At 38.1% G+C, this 27997-nt stretch overlaps 1 protein-coding gene and 1 long non-coding RNA gene across 4 annotated transcripts; one reads left to right on the forward strand and one right to left on the reverse strand.

Moving 5' to 3' along the window:
• Positions 1-73: 73 nt before the first annotated feature.
• Positions 74-27833, reverse strand: sp3 (phosphatidylinositide phosphatase spermathreecae). 2 transcript variants are annotated; one of them, XM_034981553.2, is made up of 18 exons: positions 27666-27833; positions 27155-27534; positions 26178-26462; positions 25288-25472; positions 24685-24796; positions 22766-22838; positions 18954-19146; positions 18286-18451; positions 17569-17730; positions 17271-17341; positions 16604-16727; positions 15711-15838; positions 14402-14570; positions 14150-14312; positions 13394-13500; positions 12361-12484; positions 9801-10582; positions 74-9262 (listed from the first exon to the last, which is right to left on the reverse strand). In XM_034981553.2, exons 1-18 carry the CDS (start codon positions 27760-27762, stop codon positions 9161-9163), a joined length of 3423 nt encoding a protein of 1140 aa, XP_034837444.1. In that variant the 5' UTR covers positions 27763-27833; the 3' UTR covers positions 74-9160. The 2 variants fall into 2 exon arrangements, with proteins under 2 accessions (XP_034837444.1, XP_069362930.1); XM_069506829.1 differs by having other exon boundaries at positions 16589-16727.
• LOC138404023 (uncharacterized) lies at positions 20197-21567 on the forward strand. 2 transcript variants are annotated; one of them, XR_011238124.1, is made up of 3 exons: positions 20197-20411; positions 20737-20958; positions 21337-21567. It is a non-coding gene; the product is annotated as an uncharacterized lncRNA (long non-coding RNA). The 2 variants fall into 2 exon arrangements; XR_011238123.1 differs by having other exon boundaries at positions 20737-21567.
• Positions 27834-27997: the final 164 nt, after the last annotated feature.

Consider the following 27997-nt stretch of genomic DNA (forward strand, 5'->3'; position numbering starts at 1 on the left):
AATTCCACTCAAGCGAAGCAGGGGTGGATCAGCTAGCTAGATAGGGAGTAAACATAAAGAAATAATAGTTAAGTATGTCAAAGCAATTTATTTTACATAAGTATTTTGAATTATTTAAATAAATAGAAAAACAATGTTCATACACAATACAATCACAGACAAACAAAGTTTAAAAAACAATTTGTATATATAGGTACAATAATAAAGGTAGGTACCTACTTTTTATCATTGAAAATGATAACCTTTTCTTAATATTTAAAATAATTTCATTATTAATTCCAAATTATATTATCTAGACCAACTTCTTCACAGTACGCGGCCGAAAGTAATGTACATCGGCCTTTAGAATGACATTTCGGCTTTGTAGAGCTTTGTCTCTGTCACGCATACCTACATGACGTTTTGTCTGTCTCAACGAGAGGGACAACGCTCTACAAATCTGCTCTCCTTCTAAAGATCGATGTACATTACTTTCGGCCGCGTCCTGTAATTTTATTAACTTAAAAATAACAAGGAATGCATGGTTCTCAACATGAGGTCGTCACTTACTTATCAAGGCAGTTTTTGTATAAATTCGAGCCCTAAAACAATGTAGTTTAGGTGCAGTTTACTTTGACATTGGTGACAGATTGTTTTACACACTCTTGCAGGCCTAAATATATTGCTATCTCTTTCATAATATTCCCCGCGGAAAAGGATAGCGTTAGATTTATGCCTGTCAATTTAGTTTTTTATTACTCTGATAAGTTAGCCCTTGACAGCGATCTCACCTCACCTGATGGTAAATGATAATGCAGAGATGGAAACGCTAACTTGGAAAGGGTATGGCAGTTTCATCAAAGCCATACTCCTGGTACCTACCTACTTGAAATAATAAGCCAGTTTATAGCGTTTTAATTCGAAGTCTACTGCATAATGGCGCAGTAGTAAGCGACAGGGTCTTATTAGTGGGAGGTCCCGGGTTCGATTCCTGGCAGAGATTTGGAATTTTATAATTTCTAAATTTCTGGTTTGGTCTAGTGGCAGGCTTCGGTCGTGGCTAGTTACCACCCTACCGGAAGTCATGCCGCCAAGCGATTTAGCGTTCCGGTACGATGCCGTGTAGAAACCAAAGGGGCATGGGTTTATTAAAAAGTGCCATACCCCTTCCAGGTTAGCCCGCATCATCACTTACCACCAGGTGAGATTGCAGCCAAGGGCTAACTTGTATCTCAATAAAAAAAATACCTACATTTCAATTCGCGCATTTTGTTCGTCTCTATCGAAATGGTAGCAACTAGCGTGTAATTTTGTGTGAATTAATGCTAATCGCATATAACAGCAGAGCGTCCGGTAAATAATCCAAAATATGCCACTAGCTTAAGGGCGTACTCATGCGTATTCGATTCGTATTCGTGTTTTTATGTAAGCAAAAACATGGCGATCCGTTTTTTTGCCTGCTTACAAAACACGAATACGAACTGAATACGGATGAGTGCACAAACGCCCGCGCCCGTAGGCAGTGACGACCTCTATACATATTATATTTTATGTTTATGACGTCACAACTGTTAAATACTATGTAATTAATTATCGTTATGCAGTTGTATATTTGTTTAGCTATCTGTATTCTGTACATGCGTCGAAAAGGGATAAATATTTCACTAAACTATAAACTACAATTTTTTTGTCTTTAAAGCCAACAGACGGCATTCTACGATACTAATACTTTAGTAACCCGGTATGTACTTGTTAAATAGGTACCTAGACCTAATAATAACAATATACGATAGCCTATTAAGTATACATTAATACTGTTGGGATTTTTGCAACAATAATTAATAAGGTATTAAGCTTTTCTTTTTAGTTTAGGAGAAAAAGTGTCGATTTTAGTACATATATAGATAGACGTGTCAAAAAGGTAAAGTGCCGTCGAAATTGTTTCCATTTCGATATTTATGCAAGACATTCAAGTATTTTTTACAAAAAAAGTAATAAAGATATTTAGAAGAGCGAACGCAAAAGGGGACTCTATTGGGCTTTTCTCCATACAAACGCATTCTGCTGTTTTCTTCGTGGATAATGCCTCTAGAGTCTTAGAGCAATGATTTTTTTCCAAAAAATATAGGTCTAACTAATACGGGCCCCTATCATTTCCTTTTTTGCAAAACAATCACTACAAGAAATATGTCAATCCAAAAACCCGTTCTTACTACTACCCTACTTTCCATCCCGCAATAAAAAAATGTCTCGCGTAAAAATCGCTATAAAGAATCGGAAAGTTTTAAAAGTTCATAAGTTTTTCACCGTATTAACTATATGTACCTATGTAATTTAATTTATATTAATCATATGAATGACTATGTTTCGCTAAAAAGCTAATAACTAAACTATAGTCCGTACTAAATGAGTTATCACGCGCCATTTTAACTCTGTGTCAACAGTCATGTCAAAAATACGGTTCACCTTTAAATTGTACTTTTGACATGACAGTTGACACAAGTCAAAATGGCGTGTGAGAACTCATTTTGTACGCATTATGTCTATCTTTAAAACTCCATTGACCCTGCCTAGTCTTTGTCTAGACGCTAGATAGCACACAACATTTAATTATTTATTTTATTAAGTAAACTGCAAAGTATTCGTTTTTCTTTGTTTACGCGCAAGTTAAATGTCATCGGACTGAGTTTAATTACTATTTCAGGCAAGACGTCAACATATAATATAAACCAACAGAGCTAACTAGTTATACGTATGCCGGTGACGGCTCGGGAGGTGTGTTGCGCTTACGGGTGTCTGACGTAAGAGTCAAGGAATTCTTCGTCAGTGTTATCCTGCCGCAACCCGCACCCTACACTACAAACCGTCTGTCAAGCGGTATCTATTGAGTACCTACTCTAAAAGGCCGGACTGCATGACAGCAGCGCGGCACAAAGCGTCAAAACATTATTTCAATCATTTCGTAAGGTGCATGTCATTATGTCGCACTAGAGCGGCGCTGCACAACGCGTTGCTGCGAATCGCGGCATGGAGAACATTTTGACGCGAAATGACGCACCGCTGTAATGCAGTCCTCAGCATGGCGCTGGTACTGATTCTGAGCACAACCTAACTTTAGAGTATTCGCATCCTCTTCTTACTAATGTAATATGAAAAGGACAGACGCAGTTTGACAGTTTTAAATTTAATTTTTAGATGGTAAAACCCGTGATTTTAGCGCACAGTCGCGAGCCTACTGTTTAAGTTTGTAGCGTGCACTAAAATTTAGAGTCTTTAAATGTAAAGTTCATGTTCTGTCCCTTTTTAGCATTGTTAAAAAAAAAGGATGCAGATACTCTAAATTTAGTTTAGAGAAAGACAACGGAATCGGTGCCAATGTCTTGCGCGCTATGTAACCATGAATGTACGTACGAATAAAGATGGATAGAGTGCTCCTCACACGTACTTGAAACTAATACGCTATCCCACTTCGACAAACAAATTAGAGTGAGAGGTCGGACATCATGTGGTCCGATTTCTCGCTCTAATTTGTTTGTCGAAGTGGGATAGCGATAAGTAGGTCTTTGCTTCAAGTAGGTATTAAAAACGCTCGATCCATCTTTAATAGCAACGCAACGCAATTGAGTACAAATACATTCCAACATTCAAAGTCTCCCAAAAAAGAGTATTTTTTTGTTCATTATATGAATAGTGTCTGCAACAGGTTTTTTAAAAATTGCAAAATAAATATATTAAAAACTTAACTATTTTAATAGTGGCTATATTTATTTCAACTGTTATAAATAAATAAATGATTGTACTTGCGTATAATTTTGCACTCTATTATAATACTTTCAAATGAACAATTTTTATATATAATAAATTCAATTAGGTGTGTAAAAAACACCTAGTAAAAAATGATAAATAGAAAAAAAATATATGCTACAGTAGGAATTCTGACATGTCAATAAATTAAACACCTCATTAAATTACAAGTAGGATGATTTTTTTTCACTGAAAGCTTGCGCATAGTACTTGGATAGGCAACGCACCGCTAAAAACCTAATCATAATTATTTATTTATTTTGCTCAGATATGGTACATAAATATTACTTATTTACATGGAGGTCTTAAAAATTAGGTAATCACATATCCTGCCAAGCATAGCATGCAAAATATGCCTATAGTACATATAATGCAAAATAAACATATTTTCTATTCAATTAAATGTTCACAAGTAATTTTGAGGCACCAAATCCATGTACCACTGGTTCGGAATGCTTTTCCTATCAAGAAGATACGAATACGCATGTCAAAGACCTTTATTCACTAAAATGGTCATATACAAGCACACTAGACAAGGTGTGCTTTAGAAAATGACATTTATTTTTGTGCAGATTCGAAGCGGCACACCAAGCGTACCGGGTATTAAAATTGACACTGTGTCAATGGTCTTCGTGTTTACACTATGTTGACAGATGTCTCATCACTAACGCATTTAGTTCCGAGTACCCTCACATGACGCTTACTGCTGCTATCAGCGCCAAAATCAAGTTGCTTCAGCGTACTTGTATAGGTAGAGGTCAGTGCCTTTATTTGTCAAGTGTCACTTGGAAATTACGATTTGCTAGCTAGAAATAATTCGCATACACAGAGATGTTTTTCAACATTGGCACCGATTCGAAGCACAACCTAATTTTAGAGTATTCGCACCCTCTTCTTACTATTGTAATATGAAAAGGACAGAAGCAGTTTGACATTTCTAAATTTAATTTTTAGATGGTAAAACCCGTGATTTTAGTCCGCACTCGCGAACCTACTGTTTAAATTTGTATTCTGCACTAAATTTTAGAGTCTTTAAATGTGAAAGTCATGTTCCGTTCCTTTTTTAGCATTAGTAAAAAGAAAAGGATGCAGATACTCTAAATTTAGTTTAGAGAGAGACTAGAGAATCGGGGCCAATGTTTAACTAAGTCTTAGCAGGTTAGGTATAAGTCCAACAAATTGCTAATGCGCGTCGCCGCCATTTTAGTGACATCAGCACTAGACTGAAGTTTCGAGCTGATGGTATATTTTTACTTGAATATACGTCATACATTGAAATGACGTCAAAATTACGTCATTTCAATGTTAATGAGACATGGTTCCAGCGCAATAGAAATTTGTGGGACTAATACTACAAATACTAATGAAAATATTATTTAGAATCTAAATCCAGCTAGGACATCACAATTTGGCAGAATGTCATTCCTGTTCTTAGTTCGAGACGCATTCTACATTATTCACCGGTGCAGTTACCCGCAATATGCGGCAAAGCTTAATACAGTACTACCACTTTTATAAGTACGTTTTGACGACCTCCCTGGCGCAGTGGTGAGCGCTGTGGTTTTATTAGTGGGAGGTCCCGGGTTCGAATCCTGGCAGGGGTTTGGAATTTTATAATTATTTCTAAATTTCTGGTCTGGTCTGGTGGGAGGCTTCGGCCTTGGCTAGTTACCACCCTACCGGCAAAGCCGTGCCGCCAAGCGATTTAGCGTTCCGGTACGATGCCGTGTAGAAACCAAAGGGGTATGGGTTTAATAAAAACTGCCATACCCCTTCCAGTTAGCCCGCTATCATCTTAGACTGCATCATCACTTACCATCAGGTGAGATTGCAGTCAAGGGCTAACTTGTATCTGAATAAAAAATAACGTCGATGTACCTGCGCAGAAATCAGATTTTTGAAAGGAGCGAAAATATCTCAGCTAATCATAGCGCGCGCGTCCGTCCGCTATTGGCCTAGGCGCCATGTTTTTATTAGCGAGGCGAAGTATGAGCGATATAGCACGAGTCCCTGTTGTTCTTCCGTTAAATTAAAATCTTAACGTCAAGTAATAAGGTTGGTACTTCATTGGTGTACATTCGGTTTTAGGTGGCGTTAGGTTGCGCTTTTCGGCGCAAACGAATTTTGCCGATGCGACTTCTAAAAGTGGTAGTATTGTACAGTAGCCGGCCAGAAATATTGTACATCGACCTTTAGAATGAGATTTCGGTTTGTGGGTCTCAACAACAGAGACAACGCTCTACAAAACTACTATCTCCTTCTAAATGGCGATGTACATTACTTTCTGCCGCGTACTGTACTCATTTTAACGTCCAAATTACTCAATACATAACAACACTAGTCCACTAGAACATATCGAGTCAATAATCTCAAATACATTTTCGAAGTCAAGATTCCAAATAAAAGTACCTAGGTACTAATAATACCAAAGACTAAAAGGAAAAGATAGACAGACCGCCAATAAATTGAGCGGGTTGAAATAAGACGATTACTCTGCCACTTTTGTGGTGCTTTACTGAAATGTATTTCAATAAGTAAGAATATAGGGATGGAGAGCTATGCTAGGAGTTTATCTAGTGATCAAATCAGAAATGAGGACATCCGTAGAAAAACCAACTGATATAACTCAACGAATTTGCAACCTCGCACCGGAAGGCGCAGCGTTGGAAGACCCCCCCACTAGGAGGACACGACATAAAACGTGTCAGCGGGAGCGCTGGATGGCGGCGACACAACACCGTGGCGTATGTTGAAGTGCCTACGGACTACGGTCCAGCAGTGGACGTCTATCGGTTGATGACGACGAAGTAAAAGGATTGCAAAAGCAAGAGGCTGCCTTTTATATTACTTTGTTGTATGTTCAAAAATCAGAGCCTTAAAACCAGAGACGTTTCTTTTATGAACGCGGGTTTTCGTAATTGCCATCTATCTATTCCTTTTATCTGTGCTGGTTACATAATTATTATAATACTTTAACGCTATTAAGTCACTGTATTACGAAATTAATGCATTATCCACTTCAATGATTAAATTCATGTTATTGGTGCTAATTGCGTTATATAAAAATCTCTAAAGCAAACTAAATTGCAACTCAATTGAAATAGTGCCATCCTTTTTATGAGGTCTCTTGCGGAAAAGAATAGCATTGTAAATTGAGATATTTGTATATAGCCGATTTAGCACTATTCGCTGAATTTATGATACTTTTATAAGCAATTCATTGAATATTTTTATTGGCTAATATACTATAAGCACAATATCGTAAATTTAATCAATAAAGGGCTTCCTAGACGGTCAAGCGAGCTATGTTGAACGTTTTCAATGTTTGCTTGAAGCTTGAGTCAAGCATTTACAGTGCGCGGCCGCAAGTAATGTGCATTAGCCTTTAGAATGACATTTTGGCTTTGTAGAATGTTGTCTCTGTCAGTCATACCTATATGACGTTTTGTCGGTCTCAACGACAGAGACAGTGCTCTACAAATTTGCTATCTCCTAAAGGTCGATGTACATTACTTACGGCCGCGTACTGTACGTACTTGACTGTGACTGTTTCAGCAAATTCAGCAAGGTGTATACAATAATACCCAATCTGAATAAATGATTTGAGTTTGAGTGATTCGAGCCGCAGGAGCAGGGAGCCGCTGGATTCAGGCGGCGCAAGACCGTGGCGTGTGGAAGTCCCTACAAGAGACCTATGTCCAGCAGTGGACGTCTATTGGTTGATGATGATGATGATGATGTGTTCGAGAAATGAGAAAAGTGCCTTTTGCTGGCTCAAGCTGCTTGACGGGCACATCAAGCTCACTTGAAGGACCCATAAAGCTGCTTGATCGACCAAAACAAAACTACCTGCTTGTCAAGTCGCTTGACCGTCTCGGAAGCCCTTAACAACAAAGTGATCATCACATTGCAATCAGAAGTTTCTTAATACAGTTGCTGTTGAATCATTATTCTAATAATTGAACTAAGCGAAGTATGCTATTGCCTCTCTTATATCAAGCGCTGGAACATTTTAAGGTGAATTATATATTCTCAACTCTTTCTCAGTTTTTTTTGGTATATAATTTAAACGAACATTCACCTCAAATACGTATAATTTTTATTTCTATTGAATTTTTAATTCGATATAGTTAAATATGATGCTACAACCTTTGGTCCTATTTCAAAATGCGATAAAGCCGCTAATTGTATGTTCTTCTTTTATATGTTACTTTTTTGTGTCTTTTCTTTATGGTGTACAATAAAGAATATTAAACTAAACTAAAATGGGTCTTATTTAGAAATAAACCAGACCAACCGTCAATGCAATAGACTCATAAGGCCAATTTCTCTATCACCTAATTTACGTAGTTAAGTTTGCGCTAGTGCAACACGCGTACCGTACTGCTTACAATTGACTTCAATTTTGTGATCAAGATTGATAAAAAATATTCCGTCTATTTTTTCTTTAGTCTAAGCCAAAAAATGTAGTATTGAACTATATCGAATTAAAAAAAATCACTGGCAAAGGGGGAGTATAGGATTTGTGACATTCAAGACTAAAAACTAATCGGTGGATGTAGTTTTTAGTACTGGTAACATTTTCACAGGTACGTGCCACGAAAGAAGAAAACGGCATCAATCCGGTATTTGACAACTAGTCAAATCAGTAATTTTTTATCTAAAACCAAAACGTGCGCTTAGTATGTGAGAATGCATGAAATACCGGTATGTGACGTCACAATCATTTGACGTGCTTTTTTTAGTTTAATCGATAATCACACATAAAACTCTCAAAGGACGTGGATTCTACGTATTTTGGAAGACGACCCTCTATTTAATAATCACTTAGAAATAATTTATTTTTGATATAGTCAAATACCGTATTCCAGACGGATCTGTGCGCTTGCTCCATCCTCAGGACTGCTTGCTCAGACTTAAGACAGAGTTCTTCTTTGTCTCTTTTCTTTTCCAAATTAAAGCCTAGTTCGGACTACATTAGTATTTTAGTCGAGTAGCGAGTAATCAATCAATCAAATTATTTATTGCATATTTAGTCTCACTAAATTTGTCTGAACGCCAAAAATTTAGTCAAGTAGATTAATAAAGTATTTAATAGAGTCGATCCATTTTATTCTATTTTTTTTGGACAAATAGCGCTCCCCCCACCATGCAGCACTGGTTCATCGGCTAAACAAATCTGATCCTTACGTTTTAGTCGAGTAGCGAGTTCCGCGCGTAAACTACTGAACTACTTTACTCGAACAAAGAGAACGATTTTGGTCAAGTAGCGTACCTGCTGGTGGGTGGCTGGAGGGTGGTTGCTTTCCTTTAAATTTGACTATTGCGTTTCAACTTTCGTGACCCGAATTATACCTACTGAGTACCTACTGGCATTTTACAGAGCGACGAGCCGTGTGTTGCAATCCTGCCATTTCTCCTGCAACTTTTTGTGCTCTTCGTACTGTTGTTCAGAAATATGTTTCACTGACGTTGGGCCCTGCAAAGTACAAAAAAATAGATTTTAAAATTATCCCTTTATCGTGTTGTATAAAACTGATACATACAAGGCACTTTCTTATAGTGACACGGAAGAGATCGTTACTTTGAAATAATCCGTACACATTATAAATAATATCACTCACGGTAGTTTAAACGCTAAAATCCATACACACATGTCATACCCGGAAACACACACACACACACACACGCACGCACGAGCAAGAGCGATCCCTACCATTCTTGGATATACGGTACTTATCCATGTACGTTCGGATGGTAGTTTTGGCCACTCACAGGTATTTACAGGGCAAATCAAATGATTTATTCAAAATAGGTAATAAATTACTCTTATTGATTGTCTGGTATAGTGTTAGATTTGTAAGATAATATAGTGGTGATAATTATAACGCAAACTTAAAACTAAAGCTACGAGGCTCGTCGCATCACTCTCGTCTCGGAGGGGAGAAGGGGTTCGAATCCTGCCACATCCGCGATTTTTGATGTTTTTAAAAATTATTGAGTAAACATAGACTAACCTTTATCTTCCTCGGGTCCAAATTAGCTCCCAAAGTCTGCACGCCTTTCGCTAATTTCGATAGAGGTGACAACACCATTTCTCTCGTAGCACTTGACACCGGGCTGGCGATATTTTTCAACTGTTTCAAAGCGGATTCACTATGCGACTGGGCAATATTAAACGTGATTTCATGCTGAGAGTTCGACCTCATATGGTAGCTGACCCCTTCTGCAATATTCGACCCTTCATCGAAGTTAATGTACCCCGAACTTTGGGATAACTTCTGGGATAGTAGTAAAGAATTGGGCGGTGCTGGTTTGTTAAACGTTCCATCCATTTCGACTTGGATTTCAGGGGTTCTCGATTCGTCGAACGGATTTCTTTTGAAGTTATTGCTTGGAGTTTTTAGGGTTTGCTTTTCTGTTGAAATTGGTGCACTCGTTTCTACAGTTTCTTCGTGAGGTTCAATTTTAGAGGAATATAAGGGGTTTTCGATTAGATCACAATCATTTTCGTCTTTCTTCTGTTGACCGCCGATATAGTGTTGCATGTTTTCGAAATTATCCAACGTTGGTTCGAAGATATTAGTTCTGTTTTCGTCGTCTGAGGAGTAATCGGAACTCAAGCCGTCGGATTGGCTTCCTTTCTTTTTGCTATCGGATTTGTTTTGGCCTAATGTGAAAATTTTCTTAGTCCGCGACGCGCCTTGGTCGAATTTTAGCTGTAAGCTCGGTCGAGCTCTCGCGCCCAGCTTGTTTAGTTTGCTGAACTGTTCGGTCATGTTGTTGAGGGCTTTCGATCCTGTAATGTTAAAATTTTCTTCAGGAAAATGTCTCTCAATACATACAAATATGTCTAAGCATATTAAAACAGTAGCGTGACTAATTGCCAAACAACGCACAGCCTAAAGGTACGCACACATATCAATTCGAAAAGGGATCCTCTCACCATATCAACTCGAGCGGTCCAGTATTCTTTGTATGAAACTCCTTACTGCAACGCACACTTATCGGAATCATATCGTAATCGCCCCGCCTCGGGACAAGCTCACGAACTGCAGTGTGGTACGTGGTCAACTTTTCCAAGTTCTCAAGTCAACAACAAGTTACCGCGCCGCTCGTCGTCCCCGCACTTACGTCTTTCCATACCCCAGCACGTCTCTTCGTCTACGCTTGCCCCTCTCACCCCTCCCACGGCGTCTGCTGTCCGCTGGGCGTCGCCTAGCCGTAGCCGAGTCGACGTTCCTACCGGAGCTGCAGATCCGCTTTTACATTAAGTTGTTGCCTGGTTGACAGCGAGGCGAAAGGTGATACGGTGAATATCCCTTTCAGAGTTGACATGTGTGCTGTCATCTTAAATCAGTAAATCTAAAAACTGGTTTTGTATATAGGTTTTCTTTATAAAGTAGATGCGCGCTAAGAAAGAATTTTCAGAAATTCGAACGGGATCTTCTATCTAGTGTTGGGTTGATAATTGTTAAACGGAATGCAGCTAAATTATAGGTTGATCATTGTAACACGGAACGTAGCTGTCACGCGGGAAGTAAGGGGTCTGAGAGTTGACGTTTGGCGGTTTGGCGCGTTCTGGTCTGCAAGAGATTTTTTGTAAAAGCAATGAGACTGTTAGTTTGATGTGAAATAAACGTTTATGTGTGTTAATTCGTCTTGTACTAGAACTATATATATGCTACTAAATAACTAACACAAATAGACTCAGCACTCCGAGTGGAAGTCTGCGTGGATTTGGTTGGGGATATGAACCTATATTTCGTACACTTGAACTTCGCAGGAACGAGGCGCAGGATCTCATCTAACACTGAATAATATGTTATCGAGGATTCGTCCGATCTTTGGGGATCTGGGATAGGAAAATGGATGTTAAGGTTACACATCTTGCGCACATTTCCATACAAACGTATTACGCCGATTATTATATTCTTGAAGTGAAATCTTTTGGCGCGTTGGGCGATTTTGGGAGAGGTAAAATTTAAACATTTCAAGGTCGTCGTCGGCGTACATAAATCTATACAAATAAAATGAAAAGCTGACTGGATGACTGATCTATCAACACACAGCTCAAACTAATAGACGGATTGGGCTGAAATTTGACATTTAGACGTCATAATGACGTAGACATCCGCTAAAAAAGGGTTTTTGAAAATGAGACGGTCCATTTTAGAAGTACCTACTCTTGTACCCTATACCGTGAAAAGCGTACACAGAGTTTATCTCTATATATAAAAATGAATCGCTGAATGTGTTGCTGATCGCAAATCTCGAGAACAGCTGAACCGATTTCTCTAATTCTTTATTTATAATATTCCTTGAAATACGAGGATGGTTTTTACGGAGAGAAAAATTTAATTCAACCTCCCCCTCAATTTTCTAAACTCCACCCGAGCGAAGCTGGGGCGGGACAGCTAGTTAAAAATAAAATAAATAACTTGCTAAAATAAAAATATAATTTCACACTTTATAAATTTATAAATTTTACACCTTATAAATTGGCATAAATCGTCATTAATTGGCACAGGTAAATATTAGTAAGGCTTATTTATGTGCAAGTGGATTCAAGCTTACCGACGCTTCGTATGTCAGCGACCAGTTGAGTTTCACTCACGTTTCGAGTGAGCGTGGGCAGGCGAGAGAGATCCAAATACAGGGAAGACCTCGCGCCGCCCGACGTGCCTTGCGTTGGATGCACCTATTAATAATTTACTCAAGTGAGAGGAAAGTACTATACAACTATCAGCAGTGGCGTGCACAGGACTTCAAGCCAGGGTATGCATTTAGGTATGAACTTATTTTACGGCAGGTTAAAATGAAAAATAAGCATTGACTTATTACAATGAGGGTAAGCAGTGCGTTTATGCCTCTATGAGCTGCACGCCACTGACTATCAGCAGAAATAGGAATAAGGTCTTGGACCATAGTAATAAAATGATGTGGTTTTGTATAATGGCATCTTATGAAGCTAGAATTCATTATTAAAGAGAATTTTAAAAAAATCACGACTTTCACTTATTTGTATAATGTAGTCACAATCCATAAACGACAAATATTTTTCAATTTTTAGGGTTCCGTACCTCAAAAGGAAAAACGGAACCCTTATAGGATCACTTTGTTGTCTGTCTGTCTGTCTGTCAAGAAACCTACAGGGTCAGAGTCAGGCTCGCGCAATGAGGTTTCCGTACTACAGTCCTATTTTTTCGACATTTTGCACGATAATTCAAAAACTATGATGCATAAAAATAAATAAAAATCTGTTTTAAAATGTACAGGTGAAGACCATTCGTATGATACCCCACTTGATATAGTTATCTTACTTAGAAAATTGAAAATACTAATTATTAGTTCATGACCACAATTTAATTTTTTTGTGTGATCTAACCCTAAATTCACGGTTTTTAGATTTTATCCCAAATGTCAGCTATAAGATCTACCTACCTGCCAAATTTCATGTTTCTAGGTTAACGGGAAGTACCCTGTAGGTTTCATGACAGACAGACAGATAGACAACAAAGTGATCCTATAAGGGTTCCGTTTTTCCTTTTGAGGTACGGAACCCTAAAAATGAATGCAAAATGAAATCTTTTAATCCGATTGGATTTACCTTAGACTTTTTCCTTTCCAGTTTGACACCATCATGGAATGTAATCGGCGGTAACTTTGCGATATCGCGAGCCACTACCAACGATTCGCAAATGGAATGTAACGACTCTGAAAACAAATACTGAGTTACTTGTGGGCTTTTTAAAGTTCCATCCATTTGACAGATTTTGAGAAAATCTATGATTTTTATCTCAGAAGTTCTCACGGGATTTTTGATAGATCCAGCCGCGAAAATTCAAATTTTAGTCAGTTTTCCGAAAATAGCAGACTAAACATACATCGAAGGCTCGAGGTAATGAGTTTTGCGGGCATATACATTAATGCATCTACATGTTTTTCCATAAAACTTTGGTCAAAAATACTCATTTACTTCATATTTGTGCAAATCTGGGAAAATTCTGAAAATTATCTTTCAGCAACAAATATGAAGTAAATGAGTATTTTTGACTAAAGTTTTTATGGAAAAACATGTAGATGCAATAAGTGTTATGCCCGCAAAACTCATTATCATAAGCTTTTTTTTTTTTTTTTTCGATGTATGATTAGTCTACTATTTTCGACAAGCTAGCTAAAATTTGAATTTTCGCGGCCGGATGTATCAAACCAAATGTGAAAGTGTCCATGTACCTTTTCACTGCCTATCCGTTTGACCGATTTTCAGAAAATCAATTACTTTTTATCTCAGAAGTTTTATTTTTAGGAAACCACGCGATATTAGAATTTGGAAATTTGGAATAGAATTTTAAAAAAACCTCACCAATCATTTCATCTTTAGTGTTAATAACCACAGCCATATTGTTGAAGAATCTCAGCGAAGTCGATCTGAACATATGGAAGTAGCCGGATTCATAGTTGTATACATAGTTTATGCGTATACAGTGCACTGGCTCCGTCGTGTTCTTGCGGCCAACGTTGAAGATCTGAAATGGAGTTTATTTACAATGTAATAAGGTCTAATTTTAAATAATGATGGGATGAGATGTATTCTTCCAGAAGTGACGAAGCTTACCGTGGCACTGGAGTCCAAAGTCCCCAGCTCGACCGAGGTGACGTCACTCAGGGGAACTCTCTGCACGGATAGCAGGCGGTCGGAGGTTTCATCATAATCGGTGACGTAGTACGCCTCACTTGTTAGCACTAGTACGCTGTCCATTTCCGTTTCCTGGGGATCACCAGTGCTGAAAAATTTAAGGGGGTTTTCTAAAGATTATTTATTTATCCATATTAGTAGAGCCTCAATAGCTCAACCGGTATAGGAGTGGACTGAAAGCCGAAAGGTCGACGGTTCAAACTCCGCCCGTTGCACTATTGTCGTACCTACTCCTAGCACAAGCCTGACGCTTAATTGGAGAGGAAAGGGGAATATTAGTCATTTAACATGGCTAATATTCTTTAAAAAAAATATGGGAAAGTGTGTCTGTCCGTCTGTCTGCAAGCTTTTCACGGCCCATACGTTTAACCGATTTTGACGAAATTCGGTACAGAAATAGCTTGCATCCCGGGGAAGGACAGGCTATTTTTTATCCCGGAAAATTAAATAGTTCCCACGAGAAGTTCAAAAATCAAAACTCACGCAGACAAAGTCGCGGGCATCATATAGTTAATCATATTTTGGTACCTAGTTAATAAAATAAGTGAAATACAAAATCGGTCAAGTGCGAGTCGTAGTTGTTATAGCGGCAATAGAAATACACATTCTGTGACAACTCTACTTATTACGGCTGTATCTCGTAAGATACAGCCCGCTGACAGACGGACGGACAGCGGAGACTAAGCAAGAAGGCCTGTTGGCACCCTTCGGGTACGGAACCCTAAACACCATTATAAACTTGCTTGGAAGAATACTTAAGGAAATTAAGAAAGTTTGACGTAAGAGACGAAAATCGAAGTTTGTAAAGGAAGCCAAGGCCCATAAGGGTTTGATAATTCTAAAAGAAGACTACTCTATCAGATGTAACAGAGGTAATTATTATCCATACTAAAATGGTAAATGCGAAAGTGTGTCTATCTGTCTGGCTATTAGTTTTTCACAGCCCATCTGTTTAACCGTTTAGTACAGAGGTAGCATGCATCCCAGGGTAGGATATAGGCTACTTGTTGTCGTAGAAAATCAAAGAATTCCCACAGGATTCTTCTAAATCTAAAGTGGATGAAGTCGCGGTCATCATCAGCTTAGTATAGAGATAGCTTCCATACTGAAGACGGAGATAGACTATTTTTTATCCCAGGAAACCAAAAAGTTCCCAAGGGATATTTTAAAACATAAATCCACGCAAACAAAGTCACGGGCATCAGCTAATAAATGAATGAACACATACTGTGGGTCGGCATCAATAAGACCCCACGAGCCAAGCACTGGTTCAGTATCGACGAGTAACTTCTTACAGTCGTCGATCAAAGATTTGACGTGCTGGGCCATCGCTGCGGTGTCCGGAACGGATTGGTCCTGAGAAAACAGACAAAAACATGGATGGATTCTCCAGACACCACTTTTATAGCTAGTTGATGCAGAGCACCGTGATGTGAAATATCTTAATGTGGCAATCTCAGAAATGACTGTAAAGTTGTTACCATAGTCTGATAATACCACACCGGGTAAAGAATCTAGTAACAACAAAGCCACACACCATGAACGCACATTTAGCTTTTAAGGACTTTAGCGGACATGCAACTAGTGCTTTTAACAATAACCTGCTCTGAGATATACCTGGATTCTCCAATCATCACTTTTATAGCTACTTGACGCAGAGCATCGTAATGTGATAATGAGCAATTAAAGTAATGACTGTAAAGTTGTGACCACAGTCTGATAACACCTCCTACAGCTACTGTAAACTTAAGTTATTTGAATTAAACTATTAAACTAAACTAAACTATAATATTATACGAGGTACTCCACACCGGGTAACGAATCTCTAAACTAGTAACAACAAAGCTACACCATGCACGCACATTTAGCTTTTAAGGACCTTAACGGACATGCAACTAGTGCTTTTAAACCTGCTGCTGAGATATACCTGGATGCTCCAATCATCACTTTTATAGCTACTTGACGCAGAGCATCGTAATGTGATAATGAGCAAATAAAGTGATGACTGTAATGTTGTGACCACAGTCTGATAATATCACACGAGGTACTCCACACCGGGCAACGAATCTCGAAACTAGTAACAATAAAGCTACACCATGCACGCACATTCAGCGTAAGGACCTTAACAGACGTGCAGCGGGTGCCATCCGGAACGATCAGCTGCTCCGGAATAAATCGGGATTCGCCGGTCATTACGTCTATGGCCACTTGACGAAGGGCGTCCTTAAATGTTGACAGATAATACCTGAAAACATATTTTTTTAAATTAACGTTCACTTAAACCACAATGTCGATTTTAAGACGATTTGCTGCAGGGCATAATATTATGTTGAGCTGTAACAGACAAAATTTATTATAGCCATCGCAAAACAAGTAGTCAATCTGAAGACAAGGCGTATGCCTGCGCAGTCTACAGAAATAGATCTTAGTCAGTGGAGCTTGTGTCCTTGGCTGTACCTGCGCAGACCACCATGTAGGAATTTCAAATTAGACTGTCTTGTGATCAGTGTATGAGACCTTTCAATGATTATATTCCTCAAAACTGAGACAATTCTTATGGTTAAAAGGTCCCTCGGCAACCTGGGCGGTCTACTCGGCTTCTGGAGCGAGCTTGGATGGCTGGAGTGAAGACTTCGGCGGGGAGGGGCGATGCACGCACAACAGACGGAAACGTTTAAGTGCGGAAACCAGCCCAGAATGAAGAAGAAGAAGAAGAAGATGGTTAAAAGGTATTTCTTATAAATAATTATCGTAGGTCTTAGCAACAAAATACGTACTAAATACTCACCTATTTGCGGATGCTACACCATCCTTCATCATTCCTGTAAACTTTCTTTCACCAGTGCGCGTGTAATCCCCCTGTTAAAAAGACAGAAGTTACAACAATTGTCCATTGCATGCTGGAATTTTCGGACATATATCGTATGCGCATCGAAATAAAGCTTATACTCGTACATATATTCTGCTAGCTGTACCACAGCAAGGCAACATTATAATATTCCATTACTAAAAACTTTGCATTATTAAAAAGTTTTAAGTCTTCACTTACTGCTTTAATCACGGTATTGAAACTTACTAAAACTTACTTTCAAAGCTTTCGTCCCAGCATACTGCCTTGATACCAAGTCACCACTATCTGCCCACATGGTCAAAAACGCTTGTCTTAAAGATGGTGGAAGGCCACAGCCTGGCGTGCCCAAGCCCAGTCTACACAGTTGCAGTTCCAGAACATATTTCGCTATTGCCGTCTGCAAGTGAAATATTTTACACTGTGATATCTTTTTATACACATAAATGAAAAGGATGAGATGTTCCAATATGCTTAAAATATACAACAATCTTGATATCGGCTAAATAGTTACCATTAAAAATATCATGTTACAGGTCTGCAACCCTTTCCGGTGCCAGTTTTCCCCTCCACTGTTAATAAGGGTACCTTAAAGGGTCGGGTGTTCACGTGCGTTTTTAAAACAAATTAAATATCACTAGCTTTAACGGTGAAGGAATTTAACAACTATGGCATAAGGCTAAGCCCTTTTCACTCTGAGAGGAGACTCGTGCTCTGTGATACGGCGATGGGTTGATCATGATGGTGATGAAGTGAAGAGTGAATAGGCCTTCTAGGCAAGCGCGCTCCATCTTAAGGTGCATCATCACTTGCCAGCAGGTCTGATTGCAGCCAAGCTCTATTCTATAAATTAAAAATAAAAATCATAACAGTTTAAAATATAATGCTATAAACTGTTACAACAATATTACGCCAATTTTTTTCCAAATGTATAGGAGAATAAGGCTTAACTGACCTGAACGACGTTGGTGCGATCAAGACAGTCGATGCAGTTGACACGAAAGACGCCATTTTGCGTACAGATAACGCCACGGTCGTCGCGCCAGCAGAATCGCATCTCGCATATGATGTCGGCGATCGCGTTTATTAGTATGCTGACGTTCTCGTAGTGCATCCCGCGGCTAAAACATCAGAGACAATGTTAAACAAGCGTCGCTTGTTACTATAGTCGACGCATTTTAAACTGAGTCGTCGAGTTATCTGTCTGTTTCGCTCGCACTTACAGGTCATAGGTAAGTGCGCGCGAAACAGACAGATAACTCGACGACTCGGTTTAAAATGCGTCGACTATAGTGTGATTTTGTTCCAAGAAAATACTACGATTTGTGTTTTAAAATAAAACTTCTTTAGATCAGTAACTAGTGACCAATAACGACAACTGATATGTCATCATGGAAGATTTTTTTTACGTTCTACAACTTTTACTATGGCGGGAAGTCCAAAATCTCTGTGTAGAAAAAGTTATCGCTATATAAAGACAGCGCGGGTTGGAACTTTAATATTTTAATTGATTTCAATGTAATTGGCAAATGGCATGAATGCAATATTATTGCACCTCGTCAGCTTGGAACCTTACAGCAAATTCAGCCGGGTATTGTTTTTACTATCGCAACTACGACATACCAATATTCGTGGAAGTCGAAGGTGGCGTATATGACGTCGGGGCTGTTGTAGCGCAGCACGTGGTTGGAGTAGGCCTCCCATATGATGCGCTCCCGGCCCTGCTGCTCCACCAGGTTCACTATACACACTTGCTTGTACATCTTCAGCTCGTCTTCAAAGTGCTTTTTGAATGCTGTATGCGATTCCTCCTCCGCTATTGTGGATACGTAAAAAGACTTAACATTTCGACTCTAATTTTTGAAGAAAAAGTTTATTACAGGTGTATTTAAAACCGAGTATATGTTCTATAACTTCAATCCCAACGCTTTACTGGACCCGGGCATCACGTTGGGAAGCACGGCCCCCCCTAGAGCTAAAACATTCAAGTACCTAGGATCCGTTCTCTCCGAGGATGGCTCTATAGAAGCGGACGTAACACAAAGAATGACATCTGGATGGATGAAGTGGCGTGCTCTCACAGGGGTGCTATGTGATGCTAAAATGCCAATAAGAACTAAAGGCAAGGTCTATAAAACGGCAGTACGACCAGCATTACTGTACGGGAGCGAAGTTTGGGCAGCTAAAAAGACCCACGAGCAGAAGCTACACACCACCGAAATGCGTATGCTGAGATGGGCGGGAGGAGTAACACTCAAAGACAAAGTGCGAAATGAATATATAAGAGGAAGCTTTAAAGTTGCACCCATAACCGACAAAATATCGGAATCAAGGCTCAGATGGTACGGACACGTAATGCGTAGGCCCGACGATTACGTGGTGAAAAAGTGCCTTTCCATGGCTACAAGAAAGAGGGGTAGGGGAAGACCACCAACTGGATGACCAACCTGGATGACAAATGTCCAAAGGGACATGAAACGCCTCGCCCTCAACGACGAAGACGCGAACACGCGAACTACATGGCGCCGTATGATAAAAAAAGCCGACCCCGCGTAACGGGATAAGGCGAGGACAAAGAAGAAGCAAAATGTATGCAAAAGAAAACTACTCGCATGACAAAAATGTCTATTGTCTATTTGAAAAATGTCGTCCATTTTGATATCAAAGATGGTTGATGTATCTTTTTTAAGCAGAAGAAATCGAGATGAGTTCCACTTCCATGGTTTATCGTGGCGCTGATAACAATAATGACGTCTAATTTCAAAGCCAAGATGTCCGAAGCATTTTTTTTTAAGAATTTGACACGGGGGTTGTTCCAAAGTTTTTCAGAACAATAATTGCATCACATATTGGTGGACCCACGGAACAGAAAAAACAGTGGAAGTGCTAAGTAGGCGTGGCACGCGTGCCACAATTAAGCGTAGTTACGTAAAACTGATCCCAGTCGCGTTCTAACATCGCGTGGAGTTGGTAGTCTCGCGACAAATTCATATTGCCCTAGCAATGTTACTGTTCCGTTTTGGAGTGTAAAAATGATAGTAGGAGAAAAAATCTTAAAAATGGAGGTGTTTCGTATCATCGGTAAGTACGATTTTCATTGTTTTCTATAAAATCTTAATTTATTTCAATTTACTAATATTTAATAGAACGGTTAGTCAAAATCAACCTTAAACAATTAAGATAAAGTTTATTTTGGATTGATTCTATTCCGAAAGTACTTCGCTCCGTGTTCGCTACTCAAATAGTGATGTGGCCAAGTAGAATATTGAATTTATCGATTGATATCGATACAAGGATATAAATAAATAGTAACGCAATAATTATAATTTATTAATGAGTGAGACGTTGCATTGATCACTAAATAGACATCAGTAGTTCCTCTAACCTTCATTTAAAATATTTTTAGGTTTCCCAAAGATGCAAGCATCAAAGAGAAATGGATAGATGCAACGGGTAGAGTTAATTGGATGCCAACCAAATCAAGCATGATATGCTCTGAACATTTTTTTAGAAGTCGATTTTATAATATCAAATAAAGGATATAGATATACGAAACCTACTGCGCTTCCATCAATGAAAATCGTTAAGTCTTTTAATCAAATAACCTTGTTTTATTTTATTACTTTCAGTAAGTATTGAAAATACTTGATATTATAATACAAAACAACACACCTCTTAGTTATATTTTTGTATGAAGATTGACTGACTAAATATCAAATTTAATTCATAAACACACTAATTAATTTTTCTCCTATTCATTTTTATATAGGTACTAGATGATGCCCGCGACTTCGTCCGCGTGGATTTAGGTTTTTAAAAATCCTGTGGGAACTTTTCAACTTCCTATGTCCTTTCCCGGGATGCAAGCTATCTCTGTACCAAATTTCATCAAAAACGGTTGATCGGTTGAGCCGTGAAAAGCTAGCAGACAGACAGACAGACAGACACACTTTCGCATTTATAATATTAGTACGGATTTATTCTCAAAATTTAATTTTGGTTTCAGCCACAAAATGATAAATGTGGTCACTCCAGGTTCTTCAAAAAGACAAAGTGATTCGGAGATTCCTGCGTCTAATCACGTTACCGATTTGATGAAGGCAATAGTCGAAAAATATATACATAAATGTTCGCATACACCATTTATTAAAATTAAAAATAAGACTTTCGAAACGCCAGTTTCTTAACAAATATGTTTTATTTCAAGGGCAATAAATAAAATTTATCTATATTCATACGTTGCAGTATTTATTGTGCATACTTGTAAAAGGCATGCATACATACCAGCACTTTTATTCAATTTTATAATTACCTTTTTTAATTTTATTTTTGCGAATGAACAAAATAACGAGTATCTATCGATATCGATAGGTAATTCATTGAGCTACGTGGTGCAGCCTTAACTGAGGAGGAAAAAAAATCGACCGATCACGCAAATGTCAACCATATGTTTAAAGTAATTAAGTTTATAATTGCTACTATTTAGAATACCGCCATCTATGGTCAAGTAGCGGAATTAATTGGACAATTGAATCTAGTGTGACGTGAGTGTGACTATAGCTCGTAAATACGTTCTTCCGCTAAAGCAAAATAAATCTTATTTCTAGAGCGTCAGGGTTTATTTCCAAATCTGTGACGTAGGCTAGTTTTGACTAAACTTAAACGACAAATCAAATGATTTGTGTCTTTGTAGTGCAATATATGACTATCGGTATATTTGTATGAGTTTGGCGACAGCGGTTCCTATAGTAATTTTGGTGAATTGCACTTCCACTGTTCTTTCTGTTCCGTGGGTGGACCCACATACCTACTAATTTTTACGCAAGCTATTCTGGTTTTTTTTTGTCTTGTTTTAATGCAACTGTATAAATTGATAATGATTCAAAAAATCTTGCTTTTTCAGCACTTGTTCAGTTCAATCCAGTACAATTCCATCTTGCTTTTTAAGTTTTCTTTTATTATTCGACATATTTAAATAATAGTCCTATTTAATTATTAGAAAAATATATAAATTGAGTGTTTAGAGGGTTGAAATTTCTGTTAAACGAAGAAAAGTAAGTATTATAATGTAGATAACAGGTACACACCACAATTAATTTGATGATTTTGATTTGTCGACTAGATGATGCCCGCGACTTCGTCCGCGTGGATTTAGGTTTTAAAAAATCCTCTGGGAACTCTTCAATTTTCCAAGGTAAAAAGTAGCCTATGTCCTTTCCCGGGATGCAAGCTATTCTTGTACCAAATTTCGTCAAAATCGGGTTGAACGGTTGAGCCGTGAAAAGCTAGCAGACAGACAGACAGACACACTTACGCATTTATAATATTAGTATGGATTTTGTTTCTAATGTCACTAAACCAGAAATAAGCTTATAATCAATAGGAAAATATATACTAAGACTAGAACCTGTATATTAAAAAAAATCGATACATACTTTTATCAAGTCTCGGTGGAGGTCGAAACTTGTAGTCGGGCTGGCTCCAGAATATTGGCACGGATCCACGGACCTAACGACATACATAAGACGCTTATTCGAAGGTCAATTGCTAATGTCAAGGATTTTAAAGTTATGTCAGATTAGCTGATGCCGGCGACTTCGTCCGCGTGGATTTAGATTTTTTAAGAATCTCGTGGGAACTCTTTGATTTTCCGGGGTAAAAAGTACTTATGTCACTCTCCACGTTAGTTAACCTGGAGAGTGACATAAGTTACTTTTTACATGTATATACATTTATTACTTTTTATATCCATGCAAAAAATCACGTCGATCCGTTGCGACGTGATTGAAGGACAAACCAACAAATCAACAAACTAACAAAGAAACACACTTTCGCATTTATAATATGAATAGTGATATTTTCTTAAACTTAAAATATTTAAGACTTTCTTATACACAAGTGGTCACATTCTAGAAAAAAATCTGTGTTGGATCAGGAAATAAAACTAATTATGTTCTACAGCCCCTCGATTGCGGTAGAATGACAGCTACAATGTCACGATCGCAATCACCTCTGATTGGTTGACGCTCACGCTCACTATTGGCTACAATGCATTGTTACAACAAGAATAGCATAAATTCAGCCAATCACAACAATCGCGATTGTAATAATGATTGATGCAGGTTACAGAATCCACTGTGGCTTATCAGATTACCGTAAAAATGTTTTAAAGTTATTTGGCTCAAAGAGTTGTACTTAGTTATAAAGCCTAACCCTCTAACAAATAAACCTGGAATAGCGGTGGAATAGTTATACTCTGTTTTGTCTTTTGCCTTCGAATGTCAAATTACTGATGACAGAAAAAGACAAAACAGAGTATAACTATTCCACCGCTATTCCAGGTTTATTTGTTAGAGGGTAGATCTATTATAAATGCTCATACAAAAAGCGGATTACCTCTTTATAGAATAGATAATTACAATATACTAAATGCCCTACCTACCAAGAAGAACCAGCAAGAAATTAGGTGGTTGCTGTTATCAAAAATTGATTTTATTGCTGAAAATTTTTAAATAATACTTTTTGTTTTTTATTTTTTATTTTTCATCTTTAACTAGCAGTTTAGTTATAATTATTATTACTTTAAAGAAACATAACTTTTTAATGATTCAAATAATGCAGTCAAAAAAATTAAAAATAATTAATTCTTGCTCTACAATGCTGGCTTTTATCCAACACACTTCAATGTTTTAGTTTTAATGATGCACTCCATGAGAAACTGGCTAAAAGCTTTTATCTTATCTCAGAGGCAAAGATAAAATATATATCTGTGCTAGATGATGCCCACGACTTCGTCCGCGTAAATTTCGGATTAAAAAAATGAAAAAAAAAAAACCCGGCCAAGTGAGAGTCAGGCTCGCGCACCGAGGGTTCCGTACTACAGTCGTATTTTTTCGACATTTTGCACGATAGTTCAAAAACTATGATGCATAAAAAAAAAAAAAACTGTTTTAGAATGCACAGATAAAGCCCATTCATATTATACCGGCTTTGATATAGTTATGATACTTCAAAAATTGAAAATACTAATTATTAGTTCATGACAACAATTAATTTTTTTTGTGTGACGTAACCCTAAATTCGCGGTTTTCAGATGTTTCCCCTTTTGTCTGCTATAAAACCTACCTACCTGCCAAATTTCATGATTCTAGGTCAACGGGAAGTACCCTGTAGGTTTCTTGACAGACCGACTGACATACAGACAGACAGACAATAAAGTGATCATATAAGAGTTCCGTTTTTCCTTTTGAAGTACGGAACCCTAAAAACTGCACGTAAAAACAGACCACACACGAAACGTCATTTTGGTCTCCGGGATTAAAAAATAGAATATAATTTATAATTTACAACAAACCTGCACAAAGGAAGCCCTGTGTATGCTGTCCGAACATATGATGGAGACGATTTGTTCTGTTTCCACATAGTTAGCCACTTTGCCCTCTGGCTCGATTCCTCTGCGATTGTACCTTGAAAAGGTCAACAATTTCAATTAATAAAATCACTACTCATATTATCACTACTTCATATTATAAGTGCGAAAGTGTTTGTTTGTTGGTTTGTTCTTCAATCACGTTGCAGTGCATCGACGTGATTTTTTGCATGGGTATAGTTAAAGACCTGATGGACAGTACATAGGCTACTTTTTACCCCGGAAAATAACAAACAGTTCCCTCAGGATTTTTTTAAAAGAATATTAGCCAATGATGACTAATATTCCCCTTTTTCTTCTTCTTCTTCCCTTTCCTTCTAAGCGTTAAGCTTGTGCTAGGAGTAGGTACGACAATAGTGCAACAGATCGGGTTTGAAACGGCTTTTAGATTTCAGTCCGCTCCTCTAACCGTTGAGTTATTGAGGCTCTAAATTTAAAACCAAAAGCTATGTGAACGAAGTCGCGGGCTACAACTAGTGGGTTATAATGATGAATACAATACAAGAAACTCTTAAAAATAGAACTTACCTAGTCCCAGCCTGATACCTAGATCGTCTGGAAATAAGTCCCAATGTGAATGTTTCGTCGCACGAGCTGGAGTTTGACAATGACTCAGTGTTCAGAGGATTTGCATCGGGCGGCTCCACTGCTATTTGTGACAGATGGACATAGCCTTGGATGATGGGTAGGACCCATTGATCGCAAGCTGGACTCTAGACAAAATGACAACTGTTTTTAATTACAACTAGTGACCCAAATGGACTATACGCATGGTTACCCAATATATCACAGGTTTTCGGTTAAATTTTTTAATTCTATTTTTGATGATTTTTGGTTTATAAATGCGAAACAAACCCAGAAAATTGACAAAGCATCGCCATCTTTTTAGGGTTTATAATAAGGAACCCTAACGGCGATTGCGCACTGCACGTCATCCGAGTTCTACCCGTCATCCGTGCGAATACTAGCGATTATCTACGACATAATTATCATGTCATAAGGAGCTTATACAAAACAAAAAGGAACAACCCTTCACCTTCCATGGCCCCACCAACCTCTCGGTTATATGGGCCGAATCGCGGGAGGGTGCCCGTTCGGTACTTGCTCTTAGCATTTTCCCGGGACGCCTTCTTGACTCCCTACAAATTATTTTTAGAGAGTGAGCATAAGGGACAAAAACAAAAAGGAACGTATTTTTACGGACTCGGATCGGATGGGTGCGTAACTGCAGTAAGTCTACGGCCCAGGTGGGCGGGGTGGCTTGGGCACCAAACTGGAGATGATACAGCCTAAGGTGGAATACCTGCCCAGAAGGTGCCTATATTCACTCTGCATTTCAATCTTCAAAACCTAAAGAAGCAAATGTGTTTTAAATTATTCTTAAAACTTTTAGAAAAGGGAAGGCTGAAAAAACTTACCTCCAGTGCTATAATATCCTTAAGCATATGTTTATTCCAGAAGAATCTATCGTCAACATGTTTCCACCATCTTGTGATATCCGTGATTGGCTTCTTGTTACCCTCTTCCGTTTCCAGAACCTTCTCAATTTCATATTGTCGTTGCAAGCTGTTAGTGATGTCAAGTGTCCGTGAGTAGTAGAAACTGTCCGAGTCATCAAATATCTTGTGGAGTTCGTCAGTGAGGCGTTTTTCAAAACGCTCAGCTAATTTTGGGTCTCGTTGTTTTTTGACTGTTTGTTTTACCTTCAAATTAATTATACCTTATAGTGCTGTTCTTATATTATGCATACAGGATTAATGTGTGGCCAATTTTCACCTACATACTTATCAATACTGTAAATCTCTATCATCTAAAGCACTGTAAAAAATTGAACTACAACACTACCAAGTATTATGTCTGGTATTACAAAATGCACACTGATGCTTCATTCTTTACTACCTGATTGATTACTTACTATTTTATTTACTTACTACATAAAAATTACAGATCGAAAATATCATCTAAACCACCGCAACGAGGCAGGGTGCCCAGAACGTTGGATTACTTCGTTGAATGGTACCTTACTACATTATTTTTGTATAATAAGAAATAAGTTCATATTATTTTAATTCTTATTGACAAAGTAGGTAAATTAAGTTAGAAACCCTAAGTTTGGAAGATTAAAAGACATGATGTGTTGGTTTGTTGTTGAGCAATGGATTGACCTGATTTTTTACATGAATATAGTTGAAGATCTGGATAGTGACATAGGCTACTTTTATCCAGGATTTTTGAAAATCTAAATCTACATGGATGAAGTCGCGGGCATCAGCTAATTTATAAATAAAGCAGCTGGCTTTATAATTTTGAGGTGGTGAGATGTTTAAATGGTGGACGATACATTGATAATTCTCCTTCTGTGTGAAGAATTATTTTGTATGGTTACAAATATTACCTGTGTAGCAGCCTGCTGTGTGGTTGTTTTGATAGTGTTGCTCACATTCTTGACTGCACCAACAGTTTTATTAAGAAACACAGAATTTTCAAACAGGCGAGCACCCATTTTTTTACCGCCCCCTCGGTTCGCGAGTACAGTCGACGAGCCGTGTTTTGTACACGGACATAAATCTACCTCTTGATTTGTAGCTCCCATGTTCAGGAAGCATATTGATTTTATTTTATATATTGTATGGTGGAAATATATCTGACCGACGGGCGCGCTTTCTTTTATTATAATTAACCGTGGTTCGTATATATTTGTGTGTTCTACTTTCCCTATAATTCCTTCTGTTATACCCAAGCATTCTATGTCTTCGATATCCGATAGGTCCCAGGCTTAAAAACATTAAAATTAATTTAATACTAAACTGACTACCCATTAAAGAGATTAATTTAATAGATAATCGGATACTTTCAATTTAGTTCAAGACCACAAAATTCGAGAAAAACGATAATTAAATACGTACCTGATCGAACTGAAAATGCACCAGTTATTCGGTTCCACCAAAGGCTCGACTCATTCCTGACGAATATATAATAAGATTCCGACCGAAAGAGTTCCATTTTTATTGAATTTTATTTTACGTTTACTTTATTTTGCATTTTTCATTGTGTTTATTGTTATTGTTAATTTGTACAAATTGACGTTTATCGGAGGGGAGGGGCGGAAACTGGAGGAAACGTTATGCGATTGGTTGACTGGCCATGACTATGCTGTTTCATTCTACGTAGGCGGACAGTTTATTGATTAGCACTCAATTATTGATTAATTCTAACTTTTTTGTATTAATAATTACTT

The sequence above is a fragment of the Maniola hyperantus genome, chromosome 24 (assembly GCF_902806685.2).
Source record: "Maniola hyperantus chromosome 24, iAphHyp1.2, whole genome shotgun sequence".
NCBI classification, from domain to species: Eukaryota; Metazoa; Arthropoda; class Insecta; order Lepidoptera; family Nymphalidae; genus Maniola; species Maniola hyperantus.